Source organism: Phascolarctos cinereus, unplaced genomic scaffold (assembly GCF_003287225.1).
Source record: "Phascolarctos cinereus isolate Bilbo 61053 unplaced genomic scaffold, phaCin_HiC Scaffold_5;HRSCAF=322, whole genome shotgun sequence".
NCBI lineage: Eukaryota > Metazoa > Chordata > Mammalia > Diprotodontia > Phascolarctidae > Phascolarctos > Phascolarctos cinereus.
Genome location: NW_027555958.1, coordinates 324573688 through 324596756, shown reverse-complemented (window position 1 = coordinate 324596756; position 23069 = coordinate 324573688). Strand labels below are relative to the sequence as shown.

Here is a 23069-nt window from a genome sequence, read left to right as displayed (position 1 = left end):
TTTACACCACCACTTGGTTTGTTTGGAATCAAAACTCAGTCCCCAAAGCTCTTTCAACTACAACCCATACATTGGAACAGGGTGACTGAGGACCATCCTTTCCTCCCGTGAAATTTTCCTCTGGTTACGTGATTCATCAGGCCTTCTTGTGTGGAGGCTAGCAGATGGTCAAGATAACCTCTCAAAATCCCTACCAGGCTTAGCATCTCTGGGGAGTAACTCGTGGCCCTCCACACCTAAGTACCCATTCCATTTATCAGAGTCAGCACAACAGCTCTCAGAAGACAACTCCAAATCCACACTCTCACCTCAACAAACAGTCATTAAGTACCTACTATGTGCAGGCCACTGTGCTAGCCTCTCAAAACACAAAGACAAAGAAGAAATAGTCTTTGCCCTCAAAGAGCTTCTATGACAAGAAAGCATTGAGGTAGGGGTAGTAGCTACAGAGTCTGGCGTCAGGAAGGCCTGAGTTAAAATCTGACCTCAGATATTTTCTAGCTGTGTGAGCCTGGGTAAGTCACTTAACCCAGTTTGCCTCAGTTTCCTCATCTGTAAAATGAGTTGGAGAAGGAAATGGCAAACCACTCCAGCATCCTTGCCAAGAAAACCCCTAATGGGGTCACGAAGAGTCGGACACGACTGAGACAGCTGAACAACCTGGTGCTGCACTCCTCTCTGCTCCATAGCCTGGTCTTTGAAATGAGATAACAGAGGCCTGAAGAGGCAAGGAGGTTAGGGCTTGGAAAATTGGAAAAATCCCCTTACTCACTCTGTTTTTTCCTGAGCTACATTTAAGCCATGTGAGATCGATGACCTTTCCTCAACTCAGAGAAGATTCCATAGCCTCCTCATCCCCGACCACCCCCCACAACTGATTTCAGGTTCCGGGGACTGCCACCGTCAAGGTTTTTCTTACATTTAACCTAAATTTCTCTCATTTCAGGGCCACACCATTTCCTGTAATCCAAGCCTCTGGAGGATGTCTTCCAGAGGGAGGTTTTATCTCCACCCCTAACTAGCTGTCTGGTTAGATATGATCTTTCTTTCCTTAGAATTTGAACAATACTTTGTAACTAAATCTCTTATGTACTTATCACACATCACTCCTAATTTGTACTATAGTCATTACCATAACTATGGTTACAGTAATCTAAAGTTATAAGTTATAGTACTTTTGATCATTTCCTATGAAGTTATAAGGTAAAGGTTGGTTTAATCTTTGCTATCTCTCCCAAGAACTAGCACAATTCTTAGGCATTTAATACGTGTTTATTACATTAAACTTAACCTCTCTGGGGCCTTGGTTTCCTCATCCGTATATTGGGAGGGTTGGATTCTGTCCCTTATAACCGTCCTATGATTTTAAGACCACAGACTAAGTGAAGGTGGCAGACCTTCAGTCAGATGTAATGACATGGGATTGGCCAATCTGAAGATAAGTCAACAGCCACAGTAACTCCCTTTAATCTTCCAAATGAAAGAGTCCGAAGGATACATCTGTCCATCCCCACATCATGGGCATAGGTACAGGATGGCAACTATCAAAGCCCTGGACTCTCAGCTTCTCTCAAAAGAAATCCACCCCTCAAGGTCCTAAGTCCACATAGTTGGAAAGTCCAGGACAAAGAGGGTAGGGTGGTAGTGGTGGTGGTGGTGGTGGCTTAGGAATTTCACTGCCATCCTTTCTATTGTAATTCACATAAACGCATGTTGTGTTTGAGGGAGAACCCACTACTATCAATGTAGGTCTAATAAGAGGGATAGACGTTAGGCTTTGTCAATAATTTCCCAAAATGGGGACAGCTAGGTGGCACAGTGGATAGAGCACTGGCCCTGGATTCAGAAGGACCTGAGTTCAAATCCAGCCTGGGACACATTAACACTTACTAGCTGTGTGACCCAGGGCAAGTCACTTAACCACATTGCCTGGCCAAAATAATAATAATAATAATTTCCCAAAATGTAGGGGTGGGTTACTCTGGCATAGGAGAGGAGTTGAGTCTCCAAAGCCAGAAGGTCAGGGGATGTAGTAATATAACTTATATTATATTAATATAAAAATTATGTTCATAGAACATAGGGATAGAAAAGGGAGGTTTAAACCAACCTTTTCATAGAAAAGGGAGTTATCATTTTACTATCACGTCCATTATTTGCCAGGCATTGCTTAGGGTCTAGCCTTCCATGCCTAAGGCAAATTCTTGCTCCTTCCACTTTCCCATCCTTTTGTATTTCATTTATCCCCAGGGGATCAGTGTTCTGATAATTCTGGTGAGAGAAATTATGATAATACCTTAGAATGTTATACATTATATCCTCACACCCCTTAAATTCTCACAGGCCAGGAAAGGAGTGAGGTAGGCTTTTCCTAATTTTTCAGGTGGGGAAAATATAAGGTCTAGTGGTGAAGTCACCTATGCAGTATTGTATGGCCACAGGATTGGGCCAGGGGTAGGGGCACACCCCTGTAGTTTCTGCTATGGAGGAGGCTAAAGCCAGTGGATTGCTTGAGCTCAGGAGTTCTGAGCTTCAGTAAAGCTAAAGCTGATCAAGTGTCTGCACTAAGTTGGGTACCAATGTGGTGAACTCCTGGGAACAGTGCCCACCATGCTGTCTAAGGAGAGGCTAGGTCAGGAAAGGAACAGGCCACGGCTTCCACGTGGATGAGTTGTGGGATTGGCCCGTGAGAGGCCAATACATTTATAGCCTAGGTGAGATAGGGAGAACAGGTCTTAAAAAAAACACCTCAACAACAACAAAACAAGTTCAGCGTCAGAAGTCCAGTAGCTTTACTCCCAGGCCAAGCTTCTGTCCAGAGGCTAAAGCTTTAGTCCTTAGGATGGGCAATTGAGAATATAGTCTTTTGTTTCCTTTTACCCCTGAGGACCTCAAAGTATTTTTTGAATTTATCTCTCCATGGGAAAGGCATTTAAAATGGACAGGAATCAGTGTAGCGGGCACTGAGAGGAGATGAGACCTAAGTGTTGGGAGAAAAAAATCCTATGGATGATTTTCTATTGCACTCTGAAATTATAAAGGTTTTGGGGGAGGTTTTGCAGGCGGAGGTCTGAGAACATTAGATGCCAAGATTCTCAACATGTGGCTCACGATACAGTAAACACTTGATCATTTACATATGAGCTATCCAATTTGTGGATTATTTATGCCAAACATTCACCACATGCTGGTCTCCCCCAGCTACTTTCCAATTGCCCCTACCATCGGGCAATACACAGGAATGCACACTCATTTTAATATCAGCCAAACAAAACATAATTGGGAAGATAAATCTGTTCCCCCAAAGCATTACAGAATTCAACCCAAAGTCAAAAAGTGGCCTTTGATTTGCCCATGCCACCACATCTCCTTCATTAGTATAGGTAATTAATTATATACAGTGTTTATACAGTGACAGGTCCCAGGCACATGAATTTCCATTCCTAGGAAGAAATAGCTACAGATATCCCACACAGGAGTGGGAGATACCAACAAATTCCCTTCACCCAGAGGATAGACCCCCTCCCTTCCTCAATCTCTGGGAATCCCCAAACTCACTTGGGTAGCGAAAATAAAAGTCATTTTCCATATCGCTGTGGTTGCTTTGGTGCCAGAGGGAGGAGTCTGTCTCATGGTTGTACCGGACAAAAAATGAAAAGAGGATAACGATGGCTGCTTGAAAGACGAAGCAGAGTAGGGGCAACTGCACCCTCAGGCCTGTAGCGTGGCTGGAGTTCCTGGCCATGGGAGAGAAGGAGCTGCCGGCTTTGAAGAGAGCCTGGGACTGAAATACAATCCAGAACAAACTCAGCTGAGGCAAGAGTGTGGGATGGCTTCATTTGGGAGCTAGAGGCCACTCCCACTCTGGAAGGAAAGATATACACACACACAAACACACCCATGCTCCCAGAGTCTAGACATGCCCAACTGGATTCCCCATCCCTTTGAAGACAAAGGAAATGGAACTCCGAAGTATGTACAGTAACTTCATCCATCAAAGGCTCTGGAACCTTCTGAAGAAGAAAAAGGGCAATCCAGAAGTCCAGGCACTTACCTTATGGGTACAAAGACTAGAGTCCCTGTAACAAAGTCATAAGAAGTGTCTATGGCCAAAACAGAGAAGATACTAATCAAGAGACAGATAACATTTGGGAAACCTGGCTCTTTGCATCAGCCTCCTAGGAAAAAAATTTAAATAAAAGACAAGCAGAGAAATCTAGCTGCTTAGGTCCCATATCCCGCTCCATCTTCAAAGCTCTAATCAAAGAGAACAATGGAGACCCACAAACTCATAGGCATTTCCCTCAAAAAAAGGCCACCTGTCAGAGGCATATGGCACTGTCATCTCTAGGGTTAAAGTAAGAGGGAATTGGGGGAATTACTCAATATTTTGATTGCTTAAAAAAATAAAGAGATGAAGAGAGATAAACAGATGGGAATCTCCCAGCATTAATGATTAACTGGCTCAGTACAGCATTCTTGGTCACACCACTTAGATCCCAGCTCCCTTCCTCTCCCCTTTTATCTCAATTTTTCTCCTACCTTCCAACTTCCCCCACGTAGTTAGTCATGAAGCTTTGCTATACTAGCTGGGTTAGGGTCTGACCCAAATTGGCCTGTCAAGAAATTAAAGGCTTTTTAAAATTAAATTAAATTAAAGAACTTCCCCTATATTGAGAGGGAGATGGGTTCCTTAGACAGATCTTCCCAAAAAGCACAGGATGGAAGGTGCCAAAACAAAGAAACTGGCTGTCTTGGAAGCAATGTAAGCCTGGAAAGGAGGAGGGGGACATTCATGGTTTTCTTCCTGTAATTTCTGATTTACTCCAGAGTGAGAAGAGGTAGCTGACATCATATTAAGGATGGTAAGAATACTGAATTCAGATTCTACCTGACAGTCTGAGTATTCTAAAGAGGGTGCAAGAATGGCGCCCAATGCCTAGGAAAGGGGCAGGTTCTTTATGATTCCAGTAACCTGAGCTATTCCCCCTTTCATTAATAAAAATCTTTCATTTCTGACAGTTCAGACTCATAATCCCATGACCACCCCCACAACCCTTATGGTACTTCAAAAAGAAGAAAAGCAACAGGCAAATTTGAATCACCAGGATTACTGGGATCAGGGTAAACTTGACCTTTCTGCACCATTACCTTCTTTTGCTGCTGGAACAATAAGGAAGGAAAGAGATACCTGCTCTTGAAGGGCATTCAGGATAAGGTCCTAAAAGCAAAATCCTAAGGGGGTTCACAAAAAGGCTCAGGTCTTCAAACCAATCTAGAAATTCCCCTGAGTGCAGACCAGATTCCCTGTAGAATGTGTAGTATTTATTCTGTGGCTTACAGTGTAACTTTCTTTTTTTTTTTCATGAGTGGAAAAAAGAGGAAGATGCACAGGATCAATGCTCCAGATAACTGGAATTTGCTGATGTATTTCAGGGAATTTGTTTTACCCTAGGACAATTTCACCTTTTCTCATGTCTCCCTTTCTTCTTTCTTTCCTTACTCTTTCCTCTTCCTTTTCCCCTTTTCCTTCTTCCTCTTCTCACCTTTCCTTCCTACTCTTGGAATAAATCTGTATTCTGTGTTTCCTCTACTGTCACAGTTTTCTAACTACAACTTGGGAGGGGAGGAAATCAGTCCATATCCCCCTCTGCTGAAAAGAACCTTCTATCTCACCTCTAGGCAAAACTCATTTCAGGAAGGGTGCTGTGATCTTCCCTCCTCACAGTCTCCATTTGGTAACCTGTGTTTATGCCTAATCATGCTTAGTCATCAAGAAGCTTGACCTCCACTACTTCTCATTCTGTTCAGAGAGCAGGTCACCATCACCTGGATAATCATTCTTTAATGGTGAGCTAATGGTTACCACCTCCCACTTGGTCCCCAATCTCTTCCAGTCCAGTTTCTTGTGATTTAGAGAAACTTATTTAGAGAAACAGATCTTTTTCTTTAAGTCTTGCTTAGGAATAATTTTATTGGTGTTGTTGGGGCAGCTACAGTGGATAGAGTGCTGGGCCTGGAGTCAGAAAGAACTGAGTTCAAATCCAGCCTCAGATACTACCTGTGTGACCTTGAGCAAGTCACCAAACCCTGTTTGCCTCAGTTTCCTCATCTGTAAAATGAGCTGGAGAAAGAAATGATTTCTTTAAAGTTTTACTTAGGAATATCAGGATTAATAATATGATAATAATAATAATAGTATTATAATCTAGAGTTTGTTATCAGGTAAAGATGCTAAGTCGGCCTAGGGAAGTGGAAGGTAAAAGATATCAAACTAGGGGCAGCTAGATGATGTGGTGGATAGAGCTCTGGCCTTGGAGTCAGGAGGACCTGAGTTCAAATGCAGTCTCAGACACTTGACACCTACTAGCTGTGTGACCCTGGGCAAGTCACTTAACCCTGACTGTCTCAGCAAAAAAAAAGTCAGATAATTTTCCAAAAAAACGAACAAAAAAGTATCAACTAAAACAAGATTCATTAAAGCTCCTTATCTACTGACATTCTGCAAAGAAAATTGTTAGAAAAATCACTTTTTCAATGTCTTTCTGATTAACCTCTCAATCTCTCCCTAAAATAAACTCTCATTGTGGTGTTACTTAATCTAACAGTCCCTCTCCTTTAACAGCTTAAGAGTGCTGGACTTGGGTTCAAAACCTAATCAGATATTTAATAGCTATGTGACCCTGGGCAAGTCACTAGCCTGAGTCTCTCAGTTTCCTTCCATGGGTTAAATTGTCATCTCTCTGTAGATGGCTTCCACATCTACATATTCAGCCTTCCTCTTTCTCCTGAGCTCCAGTCCCACATCACTAGCTGCCTACTGGACATATCCACCTGCTATCCCCAACTCCATGTGTCAACAACAGAACTCATGATCTCTCCCCCTCGCCATCCTCTTAACTTCCTCATCTCTGTCCAGAGCACAACCATTACCCCAGTCACAGAATAATCTTTAGCTGCCTCTCCCTTCCTTTATCCAAATCCAAGTTGCCAGGTATTACCATTTCTACCACTATGGCACCTCTTTCATTTGTCCCCTCCTCCCCATTCATGGCCACCTCCTTCATTCAGACTTCTCTCATCACCTCTCACCTGGACCGTCCAAGGCCTCCTAATTGGTATCCAACCTCTTTTCTCTCCAATCTATCCTCCATAATGCTGTTAAACTGATCATCCTAGATCTCACCATGTTACTCCCCTATTCGAGAAGAATGGTTCTCTTGCCTCTAGGATAAAATACAAATGCCTTTGTTTGGCCTTTAAGGCCTTTCACAATCTGGTTCCAACCTACTCAGGATGAGCGTTTTTGTGTATGTGCCATACACCCCTTTAGCAATCTGGCAAAGCCTATGGACCCTTTCTCAGAATGTTGTTTTTAGAAAAGAAAAGGAAATACATAGGATTGCAAAGGAAATCAATTATAATGAAATATAGCAATCAAAATATTTTAAAAGTCAAGGTCATAGACCCCAAGTTAAGGATTCCTATTCTAGACTAATATCACAGAATCTACTCTCATATGAAGTAATCCATGTTCCACCCAACTTGGCCTACTTCCTGTTTCCCATACTAGATATTCCATCTTCCACCACCATGCCTCTGCACAGGCTGGCCCTCCCCTACTGCCTCGGCCCCCCATGCCTGGATTGTTTTCCATCTTCACTTCTGCCTCTGAGAATTTCTAGCTCCCTTTAAGGTTCTGCTTAAGCCTTATGCCTCAAGGCCTTCCTGATCCTCTAGTTTATATACACATATATATATATATATATATATATATATATATATATATATATATATACACACACACACACATACATACATGTATATAAGTATGTATATATACACATACATACACGTATATAAGTATGTATATATATGTGTGTGTACATGTGTGTGCATGTGTGTATTTCTGAGAGGCAGTATGGCATAGTAGATACAGAGTTGATTTAAGAGCCAGGAAGACCTGGGTTCAAGGCCTGCTTTTGCCATATCCTGGCTATGTGACCCTGGGCAAGTCACTTAACTAATCTGTGCCCCAGAGAGGACACCTCTCTCTGTAAGTTGCAGAGAAGGTGCCCACCTTCATTAGTAGAAATAATTTCATCATCTGGAAGTTCCCTAGATCAGTGATATTACTGGCACAGGCCTTACTCCTATAAATTACATATTAATATGCACATGTCATTTTCCCCGAGTAAAGACAGTGACGTAGCAGTCACTTAATGACTACCCAGTGAATTGAATCTGTGTGCAAGGTACTGCACTAAGATACAAAGTCAGAAACAGTACATTGTGTTTGTATTTCTTTATGTCCTAAAGCAGCTTCTACTCTACTGGGAGTATACGTACACAAATAAGTATAACACTAAGACAGTGAGGGAACAGAGCTCCAAAAACTGAAGGGGATGGGAAAGACTTCAGAGAGAAGTCAAAACCTGAGTTGGACTTCAAGGTGAGCACTCAAAAAGGTGGATAAGAAGGAGTGGGAGCATCGAGGCGAGAGATGGAGTATCAAGTTTAGGGAAAGGCCATTGAGGGCAATGGCTAAAATATCTGTGAAGGGAAGTATGAAAAAAGAATCCAAAGACAGGCAGGCAGTCAAAAAGCATTTATTTATTAAGTGCCAGGTACTGTGCTAAGTGCCAGGGATATAAAGAAAGGCAAAAGACAGCCCCTGCTCTCAAGAAAAGGCAGCTAGGTGGCACAGTGGGTTAAGCACCGGCCCTAAAGACAGGAAGATCTGAGTTCAAATGCAGTCTCAGACACTTGACACCTACTACCTGTGTGACCCTGGGCAAGTCATTTTACCTCATTTGCCTCAGTTTCTTGATCTGCAAAATGAGCTGGAGAAGGAAATGGCAAACCACTCCAGTATCTTTGCCAAAAAAAAAAACCCAAATGGGGACACGGCTGAAATGACTGAACAACAGCTCTCATGGAGCTCACAGTCTGAGGGGAAGATAATAACTATGTTCAATCATGATACAGACAGATAAATTGGGGGTAGCCTCAGAGGGAAAGAACTAGCATTAAAGGGAATCAGAAAAGGCTTCTTAGAAAAGATGCAATTTTAGCTGGGACTTGAAGGAAGCCAGGGAAGCCAGAAGGGAAAACATTCCAGCCATGGAGGACAGTCAGTGGAAACGACTGGCATATGGAGATGGAATGTTTCATGCAAGCAAGAGCAAAAGAGACAGGTATCACAGAGTGTGAGTGATGGTGTAAGGTGTAAAAAGACTTGGCAAGGTAGGAGGGAGCCAAGTTGTGAGCAGGCCAAAGAGCTTGTATTTTGTCCTCTGGCCTATTAAATAATCGATCAATAAGTATTTATTAAGCACCTATTATGGTCTAGGCCCTGGGGATAAAAAAACAAAAAATTCAATAGTCCCTGATCTCAAGAAGTTTAGACCACATCATCAGAGATATGTACATACAGAAGGACGTACAAAATAAATACAAGGGACTACTTTCCCTGGGAACTTAAGTGCAGAAGTTGCTTCATGGTGCCCGTGCTTGCACCAATGTTTGGGGGAGTCCAGCTCAAGGTCTCCAGGTTTTTCCCTCTCCTTGGGAGCATTGGGACCAAATGGTAACTGCACCTAGGATCAAAGATTTCAAGCTGGCCTTTAGGTCATTGATTCTAGCCCCACTTCATTTTACAGATGAGGAAACTGTGGCCCGAGAGGTTAAATGACTAGTTCAGGTTCACACCATCGTCAGAGAGAGGGTTAGAACCTGTGTCTTCCTGATTCCAAGTCTTAGACTCTATCGGCTACATTATTACAAGTAGAATTGGAGTGAGAGGATGTGGGTTCTAATCTCAGATCTTCCATTTAGTATCTGTGGAATCTTAGGGTAAGGCGCTTGAAGGTATTGGATTAGATGGCTTTTAAGGTCATTTCCAATTATATGTCTATGATGTTTTCAAGCCTCATGTTCACTAGCCTTGTCACAACTCTTTCATCTTGGGATGCTAACAAGACTTAATATTAATTTTTTCTTCTCCCTTCTGTTGATGTTGGAACTGTGGATCTGTTGTAATTGCATTTTCCTTTTAAATTGGGGGGGGGGGAGTGGGGATCATACATGAACTGAAACCTATTTTTTAGGTTTCCTTGAAACCTAATACAGGACTATATTTGCTTAATAGGAGCAAAAGAATTTTTTTTAATTAAAAAAATGGGGGGGCAGAGACACTAGCAGCTGGGCAGATGAGGAAAGGTTTCATGTGGGAGGTGATATTTGAATTAAGATTTGGAGGGCATGGTTAGACCTGTGCCTTAGAAAGATTATTTTGGCAGCTACACAGAAGCTGGATTGGAAAGCGGAAAGACCAGAGGCAAGAGGAAAAATTAAGGTGCTATTACAGTAACCCAGGGAAGAAGTTATCAGGGCCTAAACTCAGATGGTGGCTCCATGAGAGGAGAGATGGGAAGAGAGAAATGATGTAGAATTGATGAGACTTGTCAACTAATTAGACATAGAAGTATGAGCAAAAGAGTCAAGAACAATTCTAAGGTCATGAGGGTAGTGGTACCATCAACAGAAATAGGAATGTTTAAGGGGCCGTGGAAGAGAGGCAGGAGTGGAGGGTGGGGAATGTCCAGGAGTGGAAATAATGAGTTATATTTCCAGCATATTAAGTTTGTTAAGTCTATGGGGCATCCAGGAGATCTATGAGATAAGGGTCTTTTTCTCACCTCCCTCATCTTAGGTGAGATGGGACTTGAGAAGGTTCTTGAATAGAGCAAGAGTGGGTTGGAAGTGGTCTCATCCATTCACCTCTTGCTTAGCTTTCCTCCACTCTCCTCCCCACCCCAGTTCTTATCTAATCAAGATGTTTTTTTTGACCTTCAACTTGTAGATTCCCAGCTGCAACCAGTAACCAACTCCTCTGAGTTAGCCGAGGGGAACAGGCCTTTGGCTGTCCTATCCAGATATATATTGGGATGTAGGATGTTAATAAGGTTATTGAATAACTTGGGGCTGCACTGTGTCCTGGTTCCCTTCTGGGTTCATTTCCTCTATGTTCCTATATACCCCTGCCCATGCACAAATACTTCATTCTGTTGCTTAACTCCTACTGTTTCCACTGAGCCACCCCTACTGTTTAAAAACAAATTTTAAAAAACCCAAAAAACACAGCACCAAAAATATCAGGGGATGAGGACATACTATGGCTCAGCAGTGTGAGGAAGAAGTCCTTTCTTAGCACTTTTTCGATTTTCTTGTTCTGACTCAAAATTCAAAAATGATCTCATCACTCCTCCCCCCAGACCCATCTTAATCACTCTCTTTCCCTTGTTTCTCAGGCCTTAGGATAAATTGCTGACTCCGTGAAACTAAATTGGACCCTGAAGCTTTTCCCCAAAATTTTCAAAGATTATGAATAAACCCAAATACAACAAAAAATAGACATCTTTTTATGGGTTATAGGGAAATCAATTTAGAACCTTGTGGTTTCATTGACACTCCCTTCCCAAGCACTTACTTCCCATCCACCCTTCCCATCAGATCCAGGTTGGGTGGATGAGCAGATAGGGTCAGAAGGAGCTTGTAGGCAAGAAAGAAATGCTATTAACATATACTAACAGAAGCATTATCACACTTCAGTTTTTAGCTTCTCCACTTTGGAGATATTCCAGGCAACATTCTATCCTAATTCTCTCTAGTTATACCCCTGACTTTGGGACAGACAACAGGAACTTTGAAAACCCCAGACCATACAAGTGCATTAAATGGGCCTTGACTGTCATTGACAAGCTGTGGAAGAAAGGCTATTTGCCCAGTCTCTATGGAAACTAGAAACTGCTCTAGCTTCTTCTTCCATTGATGCGATGATGATATAGTCTTTTTTCAAGGTTGTAGAAGCAAAGAGAGAGACTAGGGAGGGAAAAAGGTTGTTAAGAATGTAACTCCTGGTAGCAAACAGTCCTTCCCAAGCAGTAAGTGCCTCATGTTTCCTTACTTCATTTTCCATTAGGTACCAAGGTAAGATGGAAATGGGGGTAAGGAAAGTGCTTAAATGACATGAGGAACCAAGTAGAACTGTGGCAGGTTCTGAATGCCAAAAATTTAAAGAGAAAGGCCTGGTTTGTTTCTCTTTCTTATTTTCTATTACTGTCATTACATTCATACCTTTGGACTACCATACCTTCTTTCCGCTGACACTGCTATCACTCTGGTGAAGTTCTTCATCACCTCACACTTGGACTGTTGTGCAATAGCTTATCTGCATGGTCAACCTGCCACAAGTCTCTCCCAACCCCAATCCACCCTCCATTCAGTGGATAGAGAGCCAGGCCTAGAATCAGGAAGACTTATCTTCCTGAGTTCAAATCTGGTCTCAGACACTTACTAGCTGTGTGACCCTGGACAAGTCACTTAACCCTGTTTGCCTCAGTTGCCTCATCTATAAAATGAGCTGGAGAAGGAAATGGCAAACCACTCCAGTATCTCTGCCAGGAAAACTACAAATGAGGTCATGAAAAGTTAGACACAACTGAAAAACTGAACAATAACCATGTCATATCTCCCCTCAACTCAACAAACTCCAGTGGCTCCCTATTACCTCCAGAATCAAATATAAAATCCTCTGAATGACATTCAAAGTTCCTCCTAACCTGACACTCCCCACACCTTCTCAGTGTTTTTCTACCTCCTGCCACTCCATAAGAAATTCTCTACAATCCAATGACAATGGTCTCATTGCTTTTCCTCTCCCAAGACTCCCCTCTCCTGACTCAGGGCACTTTCTCTGGCTGTGCTCCATGCCTAGAATGTTCTCCCTCCTCATCTCTACCTCCTGGCTTCCCAGAAGTCCTAGCTAAAATCCCACCTTCTGTGACCAAACAAGAGATAGAGAACATTATGAAATGTAAAATGGATAATTTTGATTACATTAAATTGAAAAGTTTTTGCACAAAGCCAATGCAACCAAGATTAACAGAAAACTGGGATAGAATTTTTACCTCTGATAAGGGCCTCATTTCTAAAATATATAGAGAACTAAGTTAAAATTATAAGAATACAAGTTATTCCCCAATTGATAAATGGTCTAAGGATATGAATAGGCAGTTTTCAGATGAAGAAATTTAACCTATCTATAGTCATATGAAAAAATGCTCTAAATCGTTATTGATTAGAAAAACGCAAATCAAAACAAATCTGAGGTACCACATCATACTTATCAGACTGGCTGACATGACAAAACAGGAAAATGATAAATGTTGGAGAAGATGTGGGAAAATTAGAACACTAATGCATTGCTGGTGGAGTTGTGAAATGGTCCAACCATTCTGGAGAGCAGTTTGGAACTATGCCCAAAGGGCTATAAAAATGTGCATACCCTTTGACCCAGCAATACCACTTCTAGGGCTGCATCCCAAAGAGATCATAAAAATGGGAAAAGGACCCATATGTACAAAAATATTTATAGCAGCTCTTTTTGTGGTGGCAAAGAATTGGAAATTGAGGGGATTCCATCAATTGGGGAATGGCTGAACAAGTTGTAGTATATGAATATAATGGAATATTATTGTGCTATAAAAAATGATGAGCAGGTGGAATTCAGAAAAACCTGGAAAGACTTGTATGGACTGATGCTGAGTGAAGTGAGCAGAATCAGGAGAATGTTATACACAATAACAGCCATGTTGTGCAACGACTAACTTTGATAGACTCAGCTCTTCTCAGTAATGCAAGGATCTAAGACATCTCCAAAAGTCTTATGCTGGAAAATGCTGTCCACATCCAGAGAAAGAACTATGGAGATATAGTAAGGTACTAGCCATACAGAATTTTTCTTCAACTTTGATTAGATCTCCCCACATAATAAAGAACTATGGAATAAAAGATGTGACTGAAAAAGATAGACTGATCAAGCCCAAGGATAACAGGGAACTGTAGCACAGCTCATGTGCTCCATCAGTATCCTTGAAACGTCAGGAGAAAGTGAAGAAGACCCTGGCATACTTAGGGGGACTGCCTATAGCAACTTTACAGAAGGATATGGACAAGAGTCACACAGAACAGGCAGGCGCTGGGACAGTGAAATCTGCATCACTGAAGGGAACTTCCACACTGATGAGATCACAAGTCCATTTGAGTAAACTTAAATTGGAAAGAATCTTGAAGGCAGTATGGCCTAGTAGACAGGGCAATAGATTTGAAGTCAGGAATACTTGGGGTCCAAATCCTGCTTCAGATACTTAATGACTTAATTCTGATACTTACTATGACTCTGGTTAAGTTATTTAATCTCTGTAAACCTCAGTTTTCTTGTTTGTAAAATGACAGGATTGGATTTGAAAGCCTTTAGAGTTACTTTCAGCTTCAAATTATTATATAGGTGGGGGGCCACCATCCATCTCAAATAATATAATTACAAAATGTTAAGTGGAAAGAGGTGGTTACAATGATGAAGTTTTAAATGGGGGGAAAAATGGTTTCTGTCCTGTGATGCCTTTGGAGTATGAATTTCTCTTTAACTGAGTCAAGAAAGGAACAGCATGATTGGGTAACCAAACAAACTAACTATAATGCTGAAAGATTTAAACAGGGAGGAATTTCAGCAATGAATTTCGTACAATGAAGAGCAGTAGAGGACTCAGCTTGAGAGTACCTTGGGGTGCTTGTACCCGATAGAAAAAAAGTTGGGGGCTAGGCAGGATGGGGATGGAAGCTCAGAGAGAAATGTTACACTCCCCATCTCCCTTGTAAGACACTTAAGACATCAGGGACACACTGTATCAGAGACAGACACAGACAGATACAGAAAGACAGCCACATGAGGGAGGAAGCAACTTCAAGGAAAGACTTCTACAAACTCAAGAATGGGCTTCCAGTAACCAGGAGCTGTGATTTCACCCTTTGGCCACGTGTGTTCTCAAGACCAATACCTTGCTATTGTTATATTTTAAGTGTGAGACCACTCTTCTCAGGGACTTTATGTTCATCACTTTGCACAGTGGTTAGCACAAAATACGTGCTTAATAAATGTTCATTGACTGATTCAGAAGAAAGAAGAAGGTTTGGGGGGGAATGTTTTATAACTTGTTTTCTTGCTATACCACCTTAGCACATGTCCTTTGCTAAAAAGCTAAATAAGGCTGGCATGTTGTTAATGGAAAGTACATTTGTGGGGACTCCTGAGCAAAATTCTAGAAATACAGCCCCTCAGGGTTACCCCTAGAATTGTAAGAATAGTAATCAGCACTCCCTGAAGGAAGCGGCTCAGAGGGGTTGCTATGCTATGATCTAGTAATGATGAGAAATCTGAACTCTTCTAATGAATAAATCTCTTCTACACCACCAATTAGTGTCTCTCTTTGAACAACTACTAAGAGACCATAACTTAAGTCAGATTTAGACTGGAAGGGATTAGGACAGAAAACTGGAGACACTACCTTCATTGTGGATTATAAGGAAGCAGCATACCATGAATGTAATCCAGAGAAAAGAGTCTACTTAGAAGGCTCCTTGAAAAAATTAACATTTGCTATATAACATTCCTAACCTGAAGCTAAGGCAGTATCAGCAGGGCTGTGTTTCTATTGAGATTTGCCAATAAACACAGATCACCTTTTCAGTGATTCTCTTAGAGAAAGAGAGCCAAAGAAAACAGGTGAGGTCATAAAGCACAGATTTACCTAAGCACTCAATATACACACAAGCTATTATTATGATAATCATTTTTAATTATTGGGGGAGGGGAGTTGCCTTTTTTTTTAAGGCAACTGGGATTAAATGACTCGCCCAGGGTCACACAGCTAGTAAATGTCTGAGGCCACATTTGAACTCAGGTCCTCCCGAGTCCAGGACTGATGCTCTATCCATGTTATTATTGTTGACATTTAAAAATGAGGTGATCATGGGACAGCTAGGTGGCACAGTGGATAGAGCACTGGCCCTGGATTCAGGAGGACCTGAATTCAAATCAGGCCTCAGACACATGATTATTCACTAGCTGTGCGGCCCTGGGCAAGTAAGTCACTTAACCCCAATTGCCTCAAAAAAAAAAAAAGAGGCAATCTGAAAGATTCAACTGAATGTCTCCTGTGACTTTGGGGCTCTATTTTTGCCTGAATAATTCTGGGCAATTATGTCCTATATAGCTATTAAATGGACCAAAGCTGAACTCTTCTTTTGACTAGTTAGATAAATTAACTGATTCTATATAACTTTACCCTATAAACTGTTCTCCCAAGGGATTCTTCTTCTTCTACAACAATTCTGTTCTTCAGCCATCTCCAAATATTCATACATCATTCAGCAAATATTTATTAATTGCTTTATAAGCAAAATGCCATCCTAGGTGCTGGAGAAACAAAGATGAAACCAGACCCAACTTTCAAGGAGTAGGGGAGTAAAAACAAAAATTCAAATCATTTTAATGCATAGTAAAGTACTATAAGAAATCTGAGAGAGGGAAAAAACACTTCTAGATGGACTTTTTTGGGGGGGAGGGGCACTAGGCAATGGGGTTAAGTGACTTGCCCAGGGTCACACAGCTAGTAATTGTCAAGTGTCTAAGGCCAGATTTGAACTCAGGTCCTCCTGACTCCTGGGCTGGTGCTCTATCCACTATGCCACTTAGCTGCCACCTAGTTGCCCTCTAGATGGACATATTAAGAAGCTTCATGGAGGAGGCAAGATCCAAGTTGGGCCTTGAAAGGGGGGGAAAGGATGTCATCTGGCAGAGATTTGTGGTGGTGAATGGGAGGGAGGAGGGAGGAGAGGGAGATGCCATTTCTTTCCAGGCCAGGTGGATGGTGTGAGCAAAGGCATTGGGAGAGGGCAGGACTAAAATGGGGTACAGTAGGTAAGTAGTCCAGTTTAGCTGAAATGTAAAGTGTGTGAAGTAGTGTGAAACGAAGTTGGAAAGTCACATTGGAGTCCAACTGTAGGGGGCCTTAAAATGACAGACTAAGGAGTTTGTACTTTATTCTCTAAGCAATGAGGAGCAATGAAGTTTTTTAAGTAGGTAAGTGACATTAGGCTAATTAATTACTTGGGCCTCAAGATGTGAAGGCTGGGTAGAACATAGAGAGTCTACAATTGGAGAGATCAATTATTATTACAATAGGGGCAGCTAGGTGGCACAGTGGATAGAGCTGCAACCTTGGAGTCAGGAGGACCTGAGTTCAAATCTGGCCTCAGACACTTGACACTTACTAGCTGTGAGACCCTGGGCAAGTCACTTAACCCCAATTGCCTCACCAAAAAGGCAAAAAAAATTTATTATTATAATAGTTCAAGAAGGGGGTGACATGGTCCTGAATTAGAGGAGACAAAAGGAAGAGATTGATATAAATGAGGTTGTAGCAGTAAATAGAATGTGGAAACTGATTAGACACAGAGAAAAAGGAAGAGTCAAAAATGACTTTATGCTTTCCAATTTCAGTAACTGGATGGATGCCAACATTATTAACAGAATAAAAATGTTAAAAGGAGGAAAGTTTTGGAGAAAAGATTAGTAATTTGGTAGAAATCTATTTTATGCTAATAACTCTCCACATTGGAAGGCCATCAAGAGAATGAAAATTATACCTCCCGGGAAAGGTTTGTTCAGACAAAACGGTGTCAGTGAAATTTGAAAGATCTGGACCTGAGGCTGCCTGCTGCTCTAGTCTAGGACTGAGAAAAAAATCACTCATCTACCCTTTCTTTAATGCCAGCAATGATGTAGGAGCCAAGATCAGGTTGAAGACGTGTCGGCTTCTGTACCTGTAAGTACAGGGACCTGGTGGGCAGAACTTGCTGATATGGAACAGACTGTAGTTAGGTAAAAGGTTGGCATTTGAAGCCAAGAGAAGTGTAATAAATACGATAATCATCTCCAAAGCTCATTTAATGAATTTTTTTTAAGTTCTGATAACAAGATGGCTAACATACCATCATTTCATACTACAACATCATGCTACATTAAAAAAAAACAGTGGGTGTCTGGGATATGTTATCGCTAACGTTTTTATGCAATCATGAATGTTAGCCCAAATCCACAAACCCAGGGCCTAAAAGAAATGAAGCCACTCCTAGGGGGAAATCAGACTGCAAATAAACAAAAAATTAAAACAGAAAACCCAATGTTAGCTCTTTACTTGTTTAGGCTACTGATGTCATCACTTGGGAATGACTAGGAAACATTTCCCACATTGAGAAAATTTGGAGGTTCATGAAAAAACATTTTTCATGTATCTATCTGCCAGACTAATTTAAAGGACTTATGGGTAGTAAGTGCTGAAAGAAAATTTAGATGGTGTGAAATTCATGGATAATGTGAATGTAGACCTGAATTTACAGAACTTAACAATAAAGTATACATATATGTGTATGCATGTGTATATATGACACACACATACATGTATATGTATATGAGTGCCTAAGACAGATTTTAAATCTTTAAACCTAATAGTTAACCTAGGACTAAAATACCAACGATTTCAACCTCCTCAAGAGAAATCCAAATCCTAGACGACTGTTCAAGTTGCATCATCATTTAAATTCAACATATCCAGAAAATACTTCTTGATCTCTGAAGCAAGATGGGAGAGAAGGGATATGGGATAACATTGTTTCACTTCACACTAAACATTTCAAAGGAGACATTTAATTTCTTCAGGGGAGAAGAAAATCTTTATAGATACATCAATATCCAGGGTAGCATAGGAAAAAAGAAAAGAAACAGAGGAAGGTTAAGAAATCAGCCAGAGACAACCTGTTGAAACAGCCAAACCAACTCCTGGAGGTTCTAGAATAAAGAAGCTTGGGCTGGAGGTATTTACAGATAGATGGATAGATAGATAGATAGATAGATACATACATACATACATACATACATACATACATACATGCATAGATAGATGGATAGATAGATAGATGGATGATGGATGGATGGATATCTCCATCTAGAAATAGATTGTTGCTGGTATGGAACGCCCTATGCTTAAGGAAAAGGTTGGCATTTTTAGAAGTGTAATACCATAGTAAATAGAGATATCGGGGCAGTTATGTGGCACGGTGGATAGAGCACTGGCCCTCGAGTCAGGAGGCCCTGAGTTCAAATCCGGCCTCAGACACTTGACACTTACTAGCTGTGTGACCCTGGGCAAGTCACCTAACCCCACTGCCTAACAGCACCCCCCCCAAGTCTATGACTGGGTCTTCCTATCTTGCCAGGGCTGGAAATACCTTCTCAGGAGCCAGATCCCTGTGCTAAACAGCATGGAAGCTGTGGCCTGACCCACCACTCACGCCCCCCCCCCGCCCCCAGCAGACATCAGTTTCAGCAGCAATCCACCAGCCTGAGTTTCCCCCCAGTGGCAGGGGCTGAAGAATTCTAGTCCAATGGCAATCAAGGAGCGGGGAGAATTCCCCTTCAGTCATTGCCCTCAAGAAAGGGGAAGGTCCTGGGAGAAGGCAACAAGACCGGTGATGCCCTGGGGAGCGAAAGTCCAATCTTTCCCTCCCCACCCCCAAGGTCACATCTCTTCCGCTCTAGAGGGAAGAGCCAAGGAGGTAATGGAGCAGCCTACAACCGGATCCCTCATCCCCAGTCTGCTTCTTGGTACTCCACCCCCACCCCAACAGCTTCAACCCTCTTTGAGCAAAGGATGATGGGATGCCCTTCCCCACAAGCGGAAGAGGGAGCTGAGAGAAGCGCCGCCGCTGCCGCCGTTGCCGCCATGCCACACAGTACTCTCGGGTCTGGCCTTTTCTATTCTCGAAGCTGCATTCCTCTCCACGCCGGATGGCGGCGCTACTCCGTGCTGAGCCAGACGGCGGGCGCGCGCCTTTCCAGATCTTGCATGGCGGCGCACGCCGCCTGGCGGTGGAGCGAAAACAAAGCGCCCGACCGTCATCCCTCCTACACGCATGCTCACACGCGCGTCCACATCCCTCCCGCAGACGGACCGCTTCCCGCCACCCATGAACCTCCGTGCATTATGGGAATTGTAGTTTCTAGGCTGGTTCCATTTTCGGCTTCCCCGTCGTTGCGGACGATCCTGGTGCAGCCCTGGGATGTCCACCCCGAGACTGCTGGAAGCGCCTTTCTCCATCCTGGTTACCCGGTCGCTCTCTCCTCCGCTAAAGCCGCAGAGTAGCTGAAGGCCGACTAGGGCGGGAAGTACCAAGGCCGCGGCGCCGAGAACCGCGAGCGGGGACGGAAGACACGAAGGGCCGAATTTAGTGTCCAAGTCCGGAACACTTCCCATCAGCCAGCGCGGCCCCGAGGTGGTGGAAGGGTGCGCCGCGGGGCTGCTTGGAGGGAGGGTCCCGAGGCGTCCCCCGTCCAGTTCTCAGGATCCTCGTTTGGGGGTTCTGTTCTCCAAGTCGGCCTGGCCTGCGGGGCCTCCCAGCCCCTCATTTCCCAAACTCTAAGTTCCCCAAATGGCAGACTGGAAAAGACAGCTAAGGGAGGCGGGCTGGAAGCCTGGGATTACGAGAGGGAGAGGAAAGCTGTGTGGGGCCGGGGTCTGGGGACATCCCCGTCTTCCAAATTCATCAAGCTCCAAAGATCCCCAGAAAGACCCTTCCCAACTGCCCTATCCCCTATCCAGTTCGAAGAAAATGTCACACAACTAGAACATGATGAAAAAAGTGTTCCATGAGCTCAGGTTTTACTTTTTTATTATGGTTTCCGAGATTCTAAGTAAAAACTTTTCCCCCAGGGGCAGAATTGGCTACAGCCCTCCTCACATTAGTGGTGGCCTGAGGAATCAGGTCTTCCTGGGTCTCCCCAGGCAAAACAACTTCTGCCACTTTTCCTTTAGGACGCATCACCTCTCCTGGCTTCAGGATGGTGAGTCCGGGTGCCGACCAGGGCAAGTGAAGTGACCTGGTTCAACCCTACTTACCCTGTTGCGTGAAAATGAAGTAATAACCTGACATATAAAAGTGGGTTAAGAAGCTCCGCGGAGGAGAGCCTTCCCAAACTGAGTAGGCGGGTGAGATTCTACCCTCCACTGCCATTGTTGCGGCTCTTCTTCCCTTCCCTTCCCTTCCTAAGCATCTGCAAGATGCTGAAAGGTGCAACATTCTAGGCACTGGACTATTCATTTGCAATAAACAATGAAGAGCTAGGAAAACCAGGTGCTCATTTCAGATGAACCCCAGTAAGGGAGCCAAATGGAATTTGGAATACTGTCTTGGAGTTTCCAGCTGAACTGAATGGCTCTAGGGAAATTGTTTCACCTCATCTACCCAGCCGCCGCCGCCGCCACCACCACCACCACCACCACCACCACCACCACCACCACCACCACCACGAGTAAAAACTTAAGCCCTGGAGACATTTCTCTATTCCTCTAGGATAGTCAGGGTAAATCCCACTCAAAACACCACTAAAGCTGTGTAGACTGCCAAAATTGAGCATTTGTGAAGCCCTGATCACAGTTTCATCCCCAATCTATCCCCTTCTTTTCCTTGCCATGCCAGCATGAAAATAAGTACACTTGAATTCTATCCATCACCCAGGAAAAGTGAAGGTGAGTTAGGAAAACATCTTCCAGAAGCACCTCTCCATGTTTTTTGTTTTTTGGTGCTCAGCAGAGGGTTAAGATCATGTTCCAAAAAGTGGTGTCAAATTGGGGGCTAGAAAAGAGGGAGCAAGGCATCTTTAAGATGTCCTATCAAGGAAGAGGATGTGGGGGAAGAACTGATATAATTTCTTAAAAAATTAGTCAAAGGGGCAGCAAGGTGGTGCAGTGGATAGAGCACCGACCCTGAAGTCAGGAGGACCCGAGTCCAAATACGGTTTCAGACCAGATACTTGACACTTAGTAGCTGTGTGACCCTGGGCAAGTCACTTAACCCCAATTGCCTCCAAAAAAAAAATAGAGGCAATGTGTATAAAGTCAGAGTCATAGTTTATAGAGAGCTGGCCTCAAAACCTGAGTTTTAAGATCCATCTCTTATATTTACTAGCTATGTCATCCTGGGAAAATCACTTAAACTCTCAAGGCTTTAGGGTGGTAGTTCTCTAAGGCTATAAAGGATCCAGTCCCTACTCCTCACTGGGGAAAGGGGTGGGGAGGGGAACTCAGGAAGAAGAAAATTTGAGACAAGAGGACGACCAGAAGGGAATACCCCTCTGTCCATACATCTTATTTCACCTGTAATATCATAATGCTAACTTCCAACACACCAGATAAGTGTGTCCATGTGTGCCCAAAGGAGAAAAACTTAATATGGAAAAAATTAAGGTGACATTTATCTTCTTAAAAAGAAGGAACAATTTCATTATTTTGCAGTCAAATATGTTTTCAAAATCCACCAATATGGCCTGTCCAGTGCGGGATGATTAATGCTACTATATTTAGAATGTTATATTTAGCATGATTTAAATCATATGGAAATATCAGTGCCATATCTTAGTATTAAATCTTTTCCTGATACATATACCAGAATTATTTTAAAATTCTCTTTTGCCCTTTGCCACTATGGAGAGGAAATAATTGCCCAAAGGAAAAATGACAGTACCAGACTTAACATAATAATGAAAAGAATAAAAGAGTTGAAAGGGGCCTACAAAGATCATTTTTTCTTTCACCTCCAAGCCTAATCCCAATCTAGATAGGTGTCTCTCTTCAAATGAGTCTAGATAGATCCCTCTTCCTTATTCAAGTGCAATGGCCCAGTCAAGAAGTTCTCCCTGACATCTAGCCCTTAGTTCCTCCAGAGTCACTGCTAAGAAGAACCAACTTTTGCTGTGTCCTTTTAGGAGATGGGAAATAATGGGTCCTTTTTGAATACCCTTTCATAGGACCTCAGAGGCCATCTACCCCACCCCCTCATTTTACAAATGAGAAAATAAGCCCAGGGAGGTTGAGCAACTTGCCCAAGATCACTCAGGGCAGAAGCATCAGAGATAGGACTTGAACCACCTCTGACTCCAGAGCTGGTTGTCTGTCTAGTGTACTGGGCTCAGAAGCTTAAAGACCATGGTGATGCTTCATTTAACCTCATTACCTCAATCTTTTTTCCATTCTCTCTTTACTCCTACATTCTTATCTAACTCTTCTTTCCAACTTCTCTCTATGCCCTGAAATACAGAGCCCCAGCCTGAT

The 23069-nt window shown here is 42.8% G+C and overlaps 1 protein-coding gene across 2 annotated transcripts in view; it reads right to left on the bottom strand.

The window, feature by feature from the left end:
• RHBG (Rh family B glycoprotein) overlaps positions 1–23069 on the bottom strand; it is a 55523-nt gene that overhangs the window by 13787 nt on the left and 18667 nt on the right. The window contains exons 1-2 of one of the 2 annotated variants that reach the window (XM_020991522.2): positions 4055–4189; positions 3559–3784 (exon numbers count right to left, since the gene is read on the bottom strand). In XM_020991522.2, coding sequence (XP_020847181.1) covers positions 3559–3745 — 187 coding nt within the window. In that variant the 5' untranslated portion in view covers positions 3746–3784; positions 4055–4189. Of the gene's footprint in view, positions 1–3558; positions 3785–4054; positions 4190–23069 lie in introns of those variants that run through there. The other variant, XM_078156177.1, reaches the window with a different exon arrangement.